General features: G+C 42.5%; 1 protein-coding gene across 2 annotated transcripts in view; it reads right to left on the bottom strand.

The window, feature by feature from the left end:
• The window catches only part of fbn1 (fibrillin 1), a 59897-nt gene that overhangs the window by 8605 nt on the left and 36292 nt on the right, over positions 1 to 15000 (bottom strand). Inside the window, exons 37-60 of one of the 2 annotated variants that reach the window (XM_043264432.1) lie at positions 12317 to 12439; positions 11943 to 12110; positions 11689 to 11757; positions 11465 to 11590; positions 10441 to 10563; positions 10204 to 10362; positions 9348 to 9419; positions 9088 to 9213; positions 8822 to 8944; positions 8621 to 8740; positions 8408 to 8524; positions 7656 to 7781; positions 7464 to 7583; positions 7237 to 7362; positions 6238 to 6393; positions 6078 to 6137; positions 5881 to 6006; positions 5366 to 5485; positions 4393 to 4515; positions 4192 to 4323; positions 3888 to 4013; positions 2647 to 2853; positions 1489 to 1614; positions 67 to 189 (exon numbers count right to left, since the gene is read on the bottom strand). In XM_043264432.1, coding sequence (XP_043120367.1) covers positions 67 to 189; positions 1489 to 1614; positions 2647 to 2853; positions 3888 to 4013; positions 4192 to 4323; positions 4393 to 4515; positions 5366 to 5485; positions 5881 to 6006; positions 6078 to 6137; positions 6238 to 6393; positions 7237 to 7362; positions 7464 to 7583; positions 7656 to 7781; positions 8408 to 8524; positions 8621 to 8740; positions 8822 to 8944; positions 9088 to 9213; positions 9348 to 9419; positions 10204 to 10362; positions 10441 to 10563; positions 11465 to 11590; positions 11689 to 11757; positions 11943 to 12110; positions 12317 to 12439 — 2997 coding nt within the window. The remainder of the gene's footprint in view (positions 1 to 66; positions 190 to 1488; positions 1615 to 2646; positions 2854 to 3887; positions 4014 to 4191; positions 4324 to 4392; positions 4516 to 5365; positions 5486 to 5880; positions 6007 to 6077; positions 6138 to 6237; positions 6394 to 7236; positions 7363 to 7463; positions 7584 to 7655; positions 7782 to 8407; positions 8525 to 8620; positions 8741 to 8821; positions 8945 to 9087; positions 9214 to 9347; positions 9420 to 10203; positions 10363 to 10440; positions 10564 to 11464; positions 11591 to 11688; positions 11758 to 11942; positions 12111 to 12316; positions 12440 to 15000) is intronic. The other variant, XM_043264433.1, reaches the window with a different exon arrangement.

The raw sequence follows: 15000 nt of genomic DNA, 5'->3' as shown, positions 1-15000 counted from the left end.
GCTCTCTCTCTCTCTCTCTCTCTCTCTCTCTCTCTGTTAGTGTGTGTGTGTGTGTGAGTGTTTTACCCCGGCAGCTCTTGGCATCTTCCTGCAGCACGTATCCTCGAGGACAGGAGCACAGATATCCACCATCCGTGTTCTTACAGATGAAGTTACAGGGCTTAGGAGCCTGAACACACTCGTCCACATCTACACACACACACACACACACACACACACACAAGATCAAGTTAGCCAAATCTGCTCACTAATACATTTAATGTGTCCTTAATAGTTAAACTGCTCATAAACCGGCCACATCACGTCTGTATTTAAATCTAGTATTTGGCCAGGCTTCTCTGCAGGTTATGTCCAGGGGTCAGAGGTCAGGTTCAAAGTCTGAGTTGACCTCACTGATACACTGAAACATTTGTTCACACGAGTTATTGTTATAGTTATCATTATAGTTTACTTATCGCTATAGTTGCTGTTAAAGTTATCACTATAATTATCTTTATAATTCTAGTTATAGTCATAAATAAAGTGGTTATAGTTATTGCTGTAGTGATAGTTATTGTTATATTGCTGTAGTTTATCATCACGGCTTTGTTTATTGTTACAGTTCTATTTTTAGTTATAATTACTAATATAGTCATGGTTAATGATTAATAGTTAATGCAGTAGTTGTTAAATTTAGGAATCGTGTGGGATTAGGATTATGGATGTAGAATAAGGCATTAATATGTGCTTAATAAATGGCTAATATTCCAGTAATATGAATGCTAATAAGCAACTAATAGGTGTAAAATATCTGTAAAATACAGTGTTAATCATTATTGTTATATATATTTTCATAGTTCTTATAGTTATGAATGTAGTCAGTTATACTTATTGCTTTAATTATTACTAATAAGTGGTTATCATTTATAGTCATGTTTATAGTTATTAGTTATTGCTGTAGTTAATATTCTAGTTTTCAGTGTAGTTATCGGTAAAGCCATAGCTGTAGTTATGGTTATAGTTACCGTAGTTATCACTATATTTATTGTCATAGCTAATATTTTTATTGTTACAGTTATTGTTGTAGTTGTCATTTTAGTTATCATTATCAATATAGTTATTGTTTCTAGTCAGGGCTATAATTATTAGTTATCACTGTAGTTATCTTGCTATTTCCGTTAAATTGTTATAGCTAGTTTTAGTTGTTTAGTTTAGTTTAGTTTTTGCTTTTACTATAGTTATTATTTATAGACATGGTTATAGTTTTTATTAATAAATGTAGTTGATGTAATTATAGTAGTTATTGGTATATGTATTCCTGTACTTATCGTTATCTTAATCAATAGTTATTATTTGTAATAATATAGTTATTAGTTATAAAAACACTCATCACTGTAGTTGTCATTAAAATGATTGTGATATGTATAATATCTAGTGTCTCTTGAGGAGTTTCAGAAGCGAAGAGAAGAGTTCTTCAGAAGAGTTCACGGACAGACTGAAGAGACTCACCCACACACTGCGTGCCGCTGAGGTCAGTGGTGTATCCCACTTTACAGACGCAGCTGAAGGAGCCGGGTGTGTTCAAACACTGACCGTTCTTACACAGATTCCCCATCACCTTACACTCGTCTATATCTGCAGAGCACACACAGATCATCACAGACGGGCACACACACACACACACACACACACACAAATCATCACAGACGGGCACACACACACACACACACACACACACACACACACTCACAGACACACACACAGATCATCACAGACGGGCACACACACACACACACACACACACACACACACACACACACACACACACACACACACACTCACAGGACGCACACACACAGATCATCACAGACGGGCACACACACACACACACACACACACAAATAATCACAGACGGGCACACACACACACACACACACACACACACACACACACTCACACACACACACACAGATCATCACAGACGGGCACACACACACACACACTCACAGACGCACACACACACAGATCATCACAGACGGGCACACACACACACACACACACACACACTCACAGACACACACACAGATCATCACAGACGGGCACACACACACACACACACACACTCACAGACACACACACACACACACAGATCATCACAGACGGGCACACACACACACACACTCACAGACACACACACACACAGATCATCACAGACGGGCACACACACACACACACACACACTCACACACACACACAAATCATCACAGACGGGCACACACACACACACACACACACACTCACAGACACACACACACACACAGATCATCACAGACGGGCACACACACACACTCACAGACGCACACACACACAGATCATCACAGACGGGCACACACACACACACACACACACACACACACACACACACTCACAGATCATCACAGACGGGCACACACACACACACACACACACACACACACACACACACACACTCACAGACGCACACACACACACACTCTCACACACACACACACACGCACACTCTCACACACACACAGATCATCACAGACGGGCACACACACACACACACACACACACACACACACACACACACACACACACACACAGACGCACACACAGACACACACACACATGAGGCGGTGGCGTTACCCTCGCCGTCGGTGGTGTATCCGGGGCCCAGCGGGCACATCTTCTTGTAGTGTGTGGTCCCAGGCAGCGGGCAGAGCTCACAGTTGGGCCCCCAGCCGCGGCCCCCGTCACAGCAGCACTCAGACTTCCTCACACTCACACGACTGCTGGAGCTCATCTGACACATCGTCTGCAGAACCTCCAGGAAGCAGAAGCCCTGACGGTTATCTGACACACAGACACACACACACACACACACACACACACACACACACACAGACACACACACACACACAGACAGACACACACACACACACACACACACACACACACACACACACACACACAGTACAGGTCAACTAGATTAACCTACAAGGCATCTTTGGGCAATCTGCTTGCTAACTTAACCAGAAATTATGCAGACGAGATATAATTTTTGCTATGTGTTTCCTAGTGGATGCAGAACACTGTAGTTCATGTATGTAAGTGAGGTCAGCAAAGTAATGTCAGAGCTGGACTGTGGCGAGGAATGTTTACTTTACGTACTTTAAACTTCTGTATTTCTGTACTTTAGTTAGTGTTTTATACTGCAATACATTCCAAAGCACAATGTTGTACTTTTTAACTATACTACATTTCAAAAATAAAAGTTGGCTAACACCTATTAGTTGCTTATTAGCATGCATATTACTAGAATATAAGACATTTATTAATGCTAATTAAGCCCATATTAATGACTTATTCTACATCACTGATCCAACACAATACCTAAACTTAACTTCTTGTTGAAGTCATAGAGTCATTGTCATAATTATCGTTAAAACTATATTTATTGCTATAATTATTATCATTATATTTATTTATCGTTGTGTCGTTATAGTTATGACTATAGTTTGCATTACAGTTATCACTATAATTTTCATAGTTATTGCTATGATTATGACTATTGTGACAGTAATCTCTACTTTTATCATTATATGTATTCTTATAATTATTGTTATGTTTATGACTACAGTTATAATTATCATTACAGGTATATCTACGTTTATTACTTTAGTTACCTCGTTATTTACCGTTCTTGGCATGAAGGGCTCTTTATGCTGACGTTATCAAAGCTTTCAAAAAACACGTTAAATTAAACGCCTGTATATTGCACCATAAGATATCGATCGATGTACTACACCATGTATACCATAGTCTAAAACATCATCATCATCACGTTGTCCTTCAGAGTCAGGTACAGGATCAGAGGAGGCTCTTACCGATGCACTCGGTTCTGCTGGGACTGGGACTGAAGCCCTGATCGCAGACGCAGCGGTAACTGCCCACCGTGTTCTCGCAGTGGCCGTTCTCACAGATGCCCGGCTTGGCCTTGCATTCGTTCAGATCTGTGTGCAAAGTTCGAGTGCTCTCAATGGTTTCACTACGCTACAGTGAATGCACAAATCCGATTGGCCGTTCAAATCATGTAAACACCTCTCATCAGTGCTCGTTTGCTTCAAAGTGCGCGCTTCTGACCCAGCATACGGGACAAGCGCTCTTAGAAGGAACAGTCTGAGATCTCACCCACGCAGCTGTCTCCGTTGGGCTGTCTGGTGTATCCCGGCGGACAGATGCACATGTACGTGCCGATCAGGTTCTTACAGGACATTCCTCTGACCTCGCAGTCGTCCAGACTCTCCTCACACTCGTTCTGATCTGAAGAACACGAGAGGAGCGTTCAAACGTGATGGAGTGTGTCGGTGACGCTGAAGGAGTCGTCTTTACCTTTGCACATCCGCTGGTCTTCTCTCAGCACGTATCCCGCCGGACATTTACACTTGTACGAGCCCACCGTGTTGACGCAGCGGAACGCACACAGCAGAGGATTCTGGGAACACTCGTTGATGTCTAAGGAAACACCGGCGCACATGGTTTAGTCTCCTTCGTCCCTTTCATTTTGAGAAATCAAAGCGACAGAAACACGGCTAGAACAAGAACGGAACGGGTTTATTCTTCTAAAAATCTTTTAAAAGTTGAGCTTCAAACAATGTTATAAATATGCACAGTGAAGTGAAAAACATTAGCATAGGATGCACTTTGATAAAAAAAATCATAATTGATTTAAATCATTTTTGCCCAGAAACTGCTGGAAATTTTACAAAGAACTATAAAAGCCTGTTTCCATTACAGTATAAAATAATAAAATAATAACATTCTCACAATTGGTAGAAATTCCAAGATATTAAAACAGAATTCTGAATATTTCTTAGAATAACCTTAAACCCACTGCAATTCTTAGTTCATATCTTTCTTATTTAAGTCAGAACTGTAAGATATAAATTCAGAATCGTGAGAAACAATTTTTATTGACTGATATAATATGTTAACACTTTAAAATAAGGTTCATTAACAACATTACTAAACATGAACTAAGATTGAGCAATAAAGCATTTATTAATCTTAACTAATGCTTTATTCAAATCAATACTAGTGTGAATTAGCATGAATTAACAATGAACAACTGCATTTTCGTTAGCTAACATTAACAAAGATTAATAAGTGATGTAATGAATGCATTGTTCATTGTTTGTTCATGTGAGTAAATTATTATCATTAACTAATGTTAACAAATATATCTTATTATAAATAAATAAAGAATATGTTCTAATAGTATTCCTGTAAACTGCACTCTAATAATAGCTTTTTTAAATACAGAGTGTTTGTTTGTTCATTTACAGGCTAGGCTAAGACCACTGACCTTCACAGGTCATCATGGGCCCGGGTTCGAAGCCCTCGTCACAGCTGCACTCGAACGCTCCCTCCACGTTTGTGCAGGTGCCGTTCCCACACGGGTTCCCCAGCTCACACTCGTTGGTGTCTGACGACGGAGAGCGCAGGACACACACACACACACACACACACACAAAGATAATACTCAGGTTAACTGCAACAAAGAACAAAACCTCTGAATAAATATGATATAAAAAAAACTTTATAATAATTCAAAATTGATTTTAATGATGCGTTTTCATGAATTGAACTAAATAGAAAAAATTTAATTAATTTAATAATTCATGAATTTTGATATATTTAAATGACACTGTAATTAAAATGAATCACCACTGAACTGAAATGACCCACCGGAGATTAAATATTGAATTTAATCAATATTGAACCGAACTGAATCAACATCAGAGCTGCTTTTCAGCTGAAACCGAACTTGTTTAATACTTCAGTAAGAGTGAATGTGACTGGACAGGATGGGTTTAAGACCTTCGCAGTTGATCCCTTTGTAGTCCAGCCGGTAGCCGAAGGGGCACTCGCAGCGGAACGTCCCGTCTGTGTTGATGCAGTGACCGTTCTTACACATGCCCGGGTTTTCTGAACACTCGTCCACATCTGAAACACACGAGCGGTCAGTCTGTGTCCGCAAACACACGTGTGTGTGAGTCTGATTCAGACACACTCACCCACAGCCGTGCCGTCTATAGTCAGGATTTTACCAGAGGCAGGACACAGGGCTTTGTATGCTGTTGAAAAACAAACACAATAACTATTACTGCCATCAAACAACGTGTGTGTGTGTGTGTGCGTGTGTGTGTGTGTGTGTGTGTGTGTGTGTGTGCTCACCCTCCTCCTCTGGAGAGGGGCAGATCTCACAGGGGTCACCCCATCCCTGACCCGGCATCACGCTGCAGCAGCAGGAGCTTTTAGTGGTGTTCAAGCTCTTCGGAGCCTGACAGCGTCCGTTCTCGAACTCAGTGTAGCAGTAATTCACACGAAAATCTGACAAAGAGAAACAGACATCCATTTCTTGTGTAAACCTGCCGAAGTACTTTTCTTAAAGGTTTGAGTCAGAATCAGCTCTCAGTAAATGCTCTAATATTTGTGTTCTGGAACTAAACACTGATTTCTAGTCGTGTTCTCTTATAGAAACACAAAGAAAGTCGTTTCAGTTTCACGACGAAACACAGCGTCTCCAGAACATGGCGCCCGCAGCAACACTACACACAGAATAATAGCTCCGCCTACTTTCTTTGAGTAACCGTTTAGGCGGAGTTATGCAAATAAACCACTCTGTGACGTAGAGAAGTGGGGCGTGTTTAAACGAGTCGTTTTAGGGGCGTCTGGACGAGACATAACTTTTATTAAGAATATCTTTAGTCTTTGCAACTTTAGAGATCTTTTCTATGCACTAACAGCTTTACACTCCAGAGAGAAAGGAACACTCATACGAACCCTTTAAAGAATTTTCTCCAGTGATTCTGCTCAAATAATTCTTTCTCACGTCAAAGGGTGTGAGTGATTGTGTGTGTGTGCTGTTCAGAATAAGATGGGCTATGTTGCTTTCACTGTGGTCTGTTTTTCATTTGCAGAAGCCTTTACACCCTCTAACACACACACACACACACACACACACACACACACACACACACACACACCCTGTCCTGTCCATGGAGTCAGAATGGAAAGTATGAGCAAGTGAAGTTCCTACTTCACGAGGAACAAATCATTCACTCATTAAACATGACGAGGTTCCTGACCGATGAGCCGCAGCATCACATTCTCAACGTCCTGGTGTACAGGAATGGAGACCTGTGGAATTGTGGGATATCTGCGAACACTCACCCATGCATCTCTTCCCGGTGGAGGACAGCTGGAATCCCTCCGGACACTCGCACCTGAAGCTGCCCGGCGTGTTCACACACTTGCCAAAGATGCAGATCTCTCCAGTCTGAGAGCATTCGTCGATATCTGAGCAAACACACACACACACACACACACACACACAGGGATGAAGCAGTCTGAACACACTCGCTGTGAGCACAAGTGACGCCGTCTCGAACCTCACTGACCTTCACACCGGTCGTTCTGCAGGAAGTAACCCGGAGGACAGATGCACCTGTAGGACCCGTCCAGGTTCTGGCACGTTCCCGGGCCGCAGGTGCCAGGGCTGATCAAACACTCGTTGATGTCTGAGCAGAAGAGACGTGATATAAACACACACACACACACTGGAGGTCCAGCAGGGCAGGTTCAGGACTCACCCACACACACCCGGCCATCAGGAGAGAGTTTATACCCGTCCAGACACACACACACAAACGAGCCCACCGTGTTGATGCAGTTTCCGTTCCGACACAAACCCCGGAGCGAAGAGCACTCGTCTGTGTCTGAACGACAAACACAACACAAGTTCACTTACAGATTCTAAATACCTTCCATGAAGTTACTCATCCAAGACCTTCATGTCTTTCTTTCTTCAGTCGCAAAGACATTGTGTTTTTCCAGGACAACATTTTTTCTCCATATAGTGGGCTTCAATGTTGTGCGAATGATTTGAACATCAACATGCTTCAAAAAGCTCTACATGACCCCAGACGAGGAATGAGAGTCTTACCTAATGAAACAATCACTCATTTTCTGAAAAAAAAAGATCAGACCCTTATTCCAGCTCTTTGAAGCTGCACTGAAACTGAAACCTTCATTCCACTGGCAACCACCGAAATCCACTGTATGGAGAAAATGTTTTCCTCAAGAAATGTCTTTCTTTGCGACTAAAGAAAGAAAGTCATAAACATCTTGGATGACATGGGGGTGAGTAAATCATCAGGAAATTTTCTTTCTGGAAGTGAACTTATCCTTTAATTCACAAACACATGTCTGTCTGCTGTGGAATTAATAAATATTCTATGCTTATTTATACACTTTTTTACGTAACAGCTTCGCGCTTCAACAGTAGCGGTATCATCATTAAAACACTCTCTGTGTGTGTGTGTGTGTGTGTGTGTGTGTGTACCGATGCAGTCGTTGTTGTGTGACAGCTGGAACCCTGGGTAACACAGACAGTTGTAGGAGCCCACAGTGTTCTTGCAGGTTCCATTTCCACACGGCTGGCGCTCGCACTCGTCCACATCTGAACAGACCACAGAGGCTCGGTTAGTGACGACCCCTGAAGGTCAGTTAGTGATCCGCAGACAGACGGACAGATGTGTGTGAGGGGATCTCTCACCGATACACAGGTCTGGTGTGGATTTGAAGCCGTTGGGGCAGATGCAGCGGTAACTACCCACCATATCAATACACTGACCAGGACTGCAGATGTTGGGATTCTCAGCGCACTCGTTACGATCTGAGAGGAAGAGTCAGACATCATCGTCATCATCATCACACACACTATGAGCAGCGCGAGATACTTCCATCACACACACACCGACACACTGCTGGGTGGGAGTCTGCCGGTATCCAGGTGTACACTCGCAGCGGAAACTTCCGGGAACGTTCAGACAGACGGCGTTCTGCTGACACACCGGCCCGTTCTGACACTCGTCAATATCTGCACACACACACACACACAGCGCTCACAGAGCTCAGACATATACTGACATAAAATGTAATGTGCATGCAAGTTACTAACGGACATCATTCTATTTTCATAACAGGCTGACCGGCACGCATGCCAGCGTGTGATGATCTTACCTTCACAGATCAGCAGCTTGTCATTATAGACGAAACCCATCGGACATTCACAGCGGAAACTGCCGATCATGTTGATACACACGCCATTCTCACACACACCGGGAATCTCACGGCACTCGTCGATGTCTGCGGGTCACGCACACACACACACACACACACACACACACACACACACACACACACACACACACAGAGGATGGATGTGAAGTCTCACAGACACAGAGCCGTCTGAATGTCTTTGAGTGTTTCTGTGCGTTTACCGATGATTTGACCGGTGTAAATGTCAATGGAAAATCCCTGCCTCTCACTTCCACACAGCACAGCGAACTCATCTGCAGAACAGAACAGCTTTACAGCAGTGTATATATCTGAAGAATTACTGTAAGGCTTTTTAAGATCTTCATAAGACCTGAACCAAGAGGTAGACCACACTCAGCTGTACAGTTCAAATACATATTCTGACAAAAACTAAAATGTTTTTTTACTTTTTCAAGAAAATCGTCACAATCGTACATTATTGTATTTGAATTCATCTGAAAAAAGAAGGCAATTAGTGCTGTCAAACAATTAACGGTGAGTAATCCCATTCAAAAGAATTTTTTTTGTTCACATGATATGTATTTGTGTACTGTGTATATGTATTGTGTTTATAAAGAGTTCTTTTGCAAAAACATAGCTCTGCTTTGAACAATTCTCAAAAGTCATGTTTTTCATTGTGGATTGCATTTAAACCATTTTGACTAAAACAACTAACTGAACACAATAAAAACATGACAACATAAAAAAAACGTGATTTTTGAGTTATCTGTTTTTGCAAATAAAGTCTTCACATATAAATACAGACACGTACATATATATATATTTTCAGGCTTATATATGAAATATATATAATATAAATGTATGCATTTATTTAAATCAAAGTTAATTATCACATTAACTCATAGTAAAATGCCTGATTTTCAGTGCAAATATTGTTAAGAGCTATTGAAATTGAATTAGCATTTCGCTCTTTCTTCGCCCCTCTCAATTCTAGCCCGTTCTCGTCTAGACTTTCTCATGTTACTTCCTCCTCAGATAAACGTCTCGTCGCTTCAGATGAGTGTTAGTGTGTCTCACTGGTGCTGGGGACGGGGCAGCGCTCGCAGGGTTTGTTCCAGGCCCGGCCGATGTTATATGAGCAGCAGCAGAACTTCTTGGTCACGTTGAAGGTCAGCTCTCCGTCACATGTGGCGTTATCAGAGTAGTAGTTCCTGTAGCACAAGCTCTTCCTCATGTCTGGACACACAGCACAACAAACACGTCTGGGTCTGCTCGGAGGGAAAGTGCTAGCGTGACGCGTGTAGCGTGACTCACCCATGCAGTTGTTTCCTCCGTTGATCTGCATGTACTCGGCGGGACAGATGCAGGTGTAGTTCCCGATGGTGTTGTAGCACAGACCCGGACCACAGATGCCAGAACGCTCACACTCATTCACATCTACACACACACACACACACACACGGCTCAGCAATGTTTTAAGGCGGAAGCATAGCAACAGAGTAACTTGTAGCTATCCCACAAGCAGTCATGAGTAGCACAGATATATTTAGCAACACACAACAATGCACTGTCCGGGTCAAAATAATCATTACGATATGAAGTGAAGATCATGTTCTATTCTCATACTCTAGATTTTCAGCCAAATATTTTGCAAACAGATTAGATTAGATTAGATTCGTCTTTATTGTCATCACACATGTACAAGTACAAGGTAACGAAATGCAGTTTAGGTCTAACCAGGAGTGCAATAAGCAGCAAGTGCAGGATATAGGTAGGTATAAATAAGTATAAATTAAATTACAGGTTAATGTGTTAAGAGCATAATATGTCTATGAAAGGGAGATTTACAGTGAGGCATGTATAAACTATTTACAGATGGTTATGTACAAACAGGGTATACAGGACATATACAGGTATTTACACTATATAAAAATAGATTTCTGCTACTTGTACTACTTTGCAAAAAGTGGCTATTAACGGCACCTTAGTATTGTAATACATTATAAAACAGTAATCAGGTATTGAGTGTAAAGATCATTTTAATTTAAATTATTAAATGGATGTAAAGCTCTCCCTACCGTAACCATACTCAATAATTTATTTATAACTTTTAAGCCACTAAAACTAATAGTCGATGAGCATCTTTTGTAGTATCGACTCGCCCAATCACATCGGTGGGTGGAGTTTAAAATAGCCTTCGCCAATGAGGCGGGTTTTTGCACTTAGTGTAAATAGATAGTCTGATGTTTTAAGTCACATGCATTTTAAACTGGAACTACAGAAATAAAGCTGACGTGGCGACAGAGAGAGTGTGTGTGAAAGAGGAAGTCGGACTGACCTTCACAGATCCTGGTTTCTTCATTGAGCGCAAAACCTCTCGGACATTCACAGTGAAAACTACCAAACGTGTTGATGCAGTTTCCTCCCTGACACAGACCAGGCAGCTCCTGACACTCGTTGATATCTGACACACAGACCGAGAGGTCAGCTCGCAGCTCACTGGAGGACGGAAGTGTGTGTGTGTGTGTGTGTGTGTGTGTGTGTGTGTGTGTGTGTGCATACCCTCTAGTATCACAGTGATGGGATTGGGTCGAAATCCTTCTCCTCCAGGACACAGAGTCCTGTACTCCGCTGAGAGAAACAAACAAAATGTCAGAGAACGGTAACCAACAGCTATTTATGAGGACATTACCCAAAGTCCCTATTTTTAAAAACGCTAATCGAACTTCGCCACAACTCACAAAAACAAACACCAGTGTATGTATGTATGTGTGTGTGTGTGTGTGTGTGTGTGTGTGTGTGTGTGTGAGACTCACAGGAGTTGAGCAGTGGACAGGCCTCGCAGGGGGAACCCCACGCCTGACCCAGAGAGCAGCAGCAGGACGCTTTGGAAACGCCCACACCGATCTCAGTCGAGCAGTCCAGATTCTCAGAGAAATCACCGCGATATCGTATATCCAGGTAGCAGTTTCCAGAGCGAGTGTCTGCAAGAAAGACAGACGGAGACAGAGCCGGAGAGACCGCTATTAATCAAACACCGCATGACAACAAAAACCTCAGTTCAGTCAGCACACACTCCATCTACAAACTGAATGCCTCTGATATTCATAAACTCAAGCATCAGCTACAGGAGACATCTCGATACACAATGCTATTATCTTTCAGCACAACGCTAGTTCGGGCGTCTCACCGACGCAGCCGACTCCAGTGGGGTTGAGCTCGAAGTCCGGCGGACAGCTGCAGATATAACTGCCCGGTGTGTTCAGACACAGACCGCTGATGCAGGTGGTGGGGTTAGCACACTCGTTCACGTCTGACACAGAACACAGAGAGATCAGGGAGAACACAGAGAACACAGAGAACAGAGAGATCAGGGAGAACAGAGAGATCAGGAGAACAGAGAGAACAGAGAGATCAGAGAGAACAGAGAGATCAGAGAGATCAGAGAGAACAGAGAGAACAAGGAGAACAGAGAGAACAGAGAGATCAGGAAGAACAGAGAGATCAGGGAGAACAGAGAGATCAGGAAGAACAGAGAGATCAGGGAGAACAGAGAGAACAGAGAGAACAAAGAACAAAGAGAACAGAGAGATCAGGAAGAACAGAGAGAACAGAGAGATCAGGAAGAACAGAGAGATCAGGGAGAACAGAGAGATCAGGGAGAACAGAGAGAACAGAGCGAACAGAGAGATCAGAGAGAACAAAGAGAACAAAGAGAACAAAGAGATCAGGAAGAACAGAGAGATCATGGAGAACAGAGAGAACAGAGAGATCAGAGAGAACAGAGAGATCAGAGAGATCAGGAAGAACAGAGAGATCAGGGAGAACAGAGAGATCAGGAAGAACAGAGAGATCAGGAAGAACAGAGAGATCAGGGAGAACAGAGAGAACAGAGAGAACAAAGAGAACAAAGAGAACAGAGAGATCAGGAAGAACAGAGAGATCATGGAGAACAGAGAGAACAAAGAGATCAGGGAGAACAGAGAGATCAGGGAGAACAGAGAGAACAGAGAGATCAGGGAGAACAGAGAGAACACATAGATCAGGAAGAACAGAGAGATCAGGGAGAACAGAGAGATCAGGGAGAACAGAGAGATCAGGAAGAACAGAGAGATCAGGGAGAACAGAGAGAACAGAGAGAACAAAGAACAAAGAGAACAGAGAGATCAGGAAGAACAGAGAGATCAGAGAGAACAGAGAGATCAGGAAGAACAGAGAGATCAGGGAGAACAGAGAGATCAGGGAGAACAGAGAGATCAGAGAGAACAGAGAGAACAAAGAGAACAAAGAGAACAAAGAGATCAGGAAGAACAGAGAGATCATGGAGAACAGAGAGAACAGAGAGATCAGAGAGAACAGAGAGATCAGAGAGATCAGAGAGAACAGAGAGAACAGAGAGATCAGGAAGAACAGAGAGATCAGGGAGAACAGAGAGATCAGGAAGAACAGAGAGATCAGGAAGAACAGAGAGATCAGGGAGAACAGAGAGAACAGAGAGAACAAAGAACAAAGAGAACAGAGAGATCAGGAAGAACAGAGAGATCAGAGAGATCAGGGAGAACAGAGAGATCAGGGAGAACAGAGAGATCAGGAAGAACAGAGAGATCAGGAAGAACAGAGAGATCAGGGAGAACAGAGAGAACAGAGAGAACAAAGAACAAAGAGAACAGAGAGATCAGGAAGAACAGAGAGATCAGAGAGATCAGGGAGAACAGAGAGATCAGGGAGAACAGAGAGATCAGGGAGAACAGAGAGATCAGAGAGAACACATAGATCAGGAAGAACAGAGAGATCAGGGAGAACAGAGAGATCAGGAAGAACAGAGAGATCATGGAGAACAGAGAGAACACATAGATCAGGAAGAACAGAGAGATCAGGGAGAACAGAGAGATCAGGGAGAACAGAGAGAACAAAGAGATCAGGGAGAACAGAGAGAACAGAGAGATCAGGGAGAACAAAGAGATCAGGGAGAACAGAGAGAACAGAGAGATCAGGGAGAACAGAGAGAACACATAGATCAGGAAGAACAGAGAGATCAGGGAGAACAGAGATCAGGGAGAACAGAGAGAACAAAGAGATCAGGGAGAACAGAGAGATCAGGGAGAACAGAGAGATCAGAGAGAACAGAGAGAACAGAGAGAACAAAGAGAACAAAGAGAACAAAGAGATCAGGAAGAACAGAGAGATCATGGAGAACAGAGAGAACAGAGAGATCAGGGAGAACAGAGAGAACACATAGATCAGGAAGAACAGAGAGATCAGGGAGAACAGAGAGAACAAAGAGATCAGGGAGAACAGAGAGATCAGGGAGAACAGAGAGAACAGAGAGATCAGGGAGAACAGAGAGAACAGAGAGAACAGAGAGATCAGGGAGAACAGAGAGATCAGAGAGAACAGAGAGAACAGAGAGAACAGAGAGAACAGAGAGAACAGAGAGATCAGGAGAACAGAGAGATCAGGGAGAACAGAGAGAACAGAGAGAACACAGAGATCAGGAAGAACAGAGAGAACAGAGAGAACAAAGAGAACAGAGAGAACAAAGAGAACAAAGAGAACAAAGAGATCAGGAGAACAGAGAGAACATATAATATATATTATAATATTGATAACTGTTAATCAGGCATGTAAAGCAGGCAGAGTTAATCTTACAGTAGAACTCAACACTGTTTACTGTTACTAAACTCAACTTAAATACATTACAGGTTTAAAATTAGAACAGGACATAGTTTAATAGCTATTATGCTGATTTAAAAATCAAATCTTTGCTTAGATATGACTGCAAACACTGCCTTGAGAACAACAGTCAATCTTAAATAATAAAGCATATAAACAAACCAAAATAGGAAATAAAACCATTAATGAATAATCATGTGT

Source organism: Puntigrus tetrazona, chromosome 18, assembly GCF_018831695.1.
Source record: "Puntigrus tetrazona isolate hp1 chromosome 18, ASM1883169v1, whole genome shotgun sequence".
Taxonomy (NCBI): Eukaryota; Metazoa; Chordata; class Actinopteri; order Cypriniformes; family Cyprinidae; genus Puntigrus; species Puntigrus tetrazona.
The sequence above is the reverse complement of the archived record's forward strand: the minus strand, read 5'-3'. Positions and strand labels throughout refer to the sequence as shown.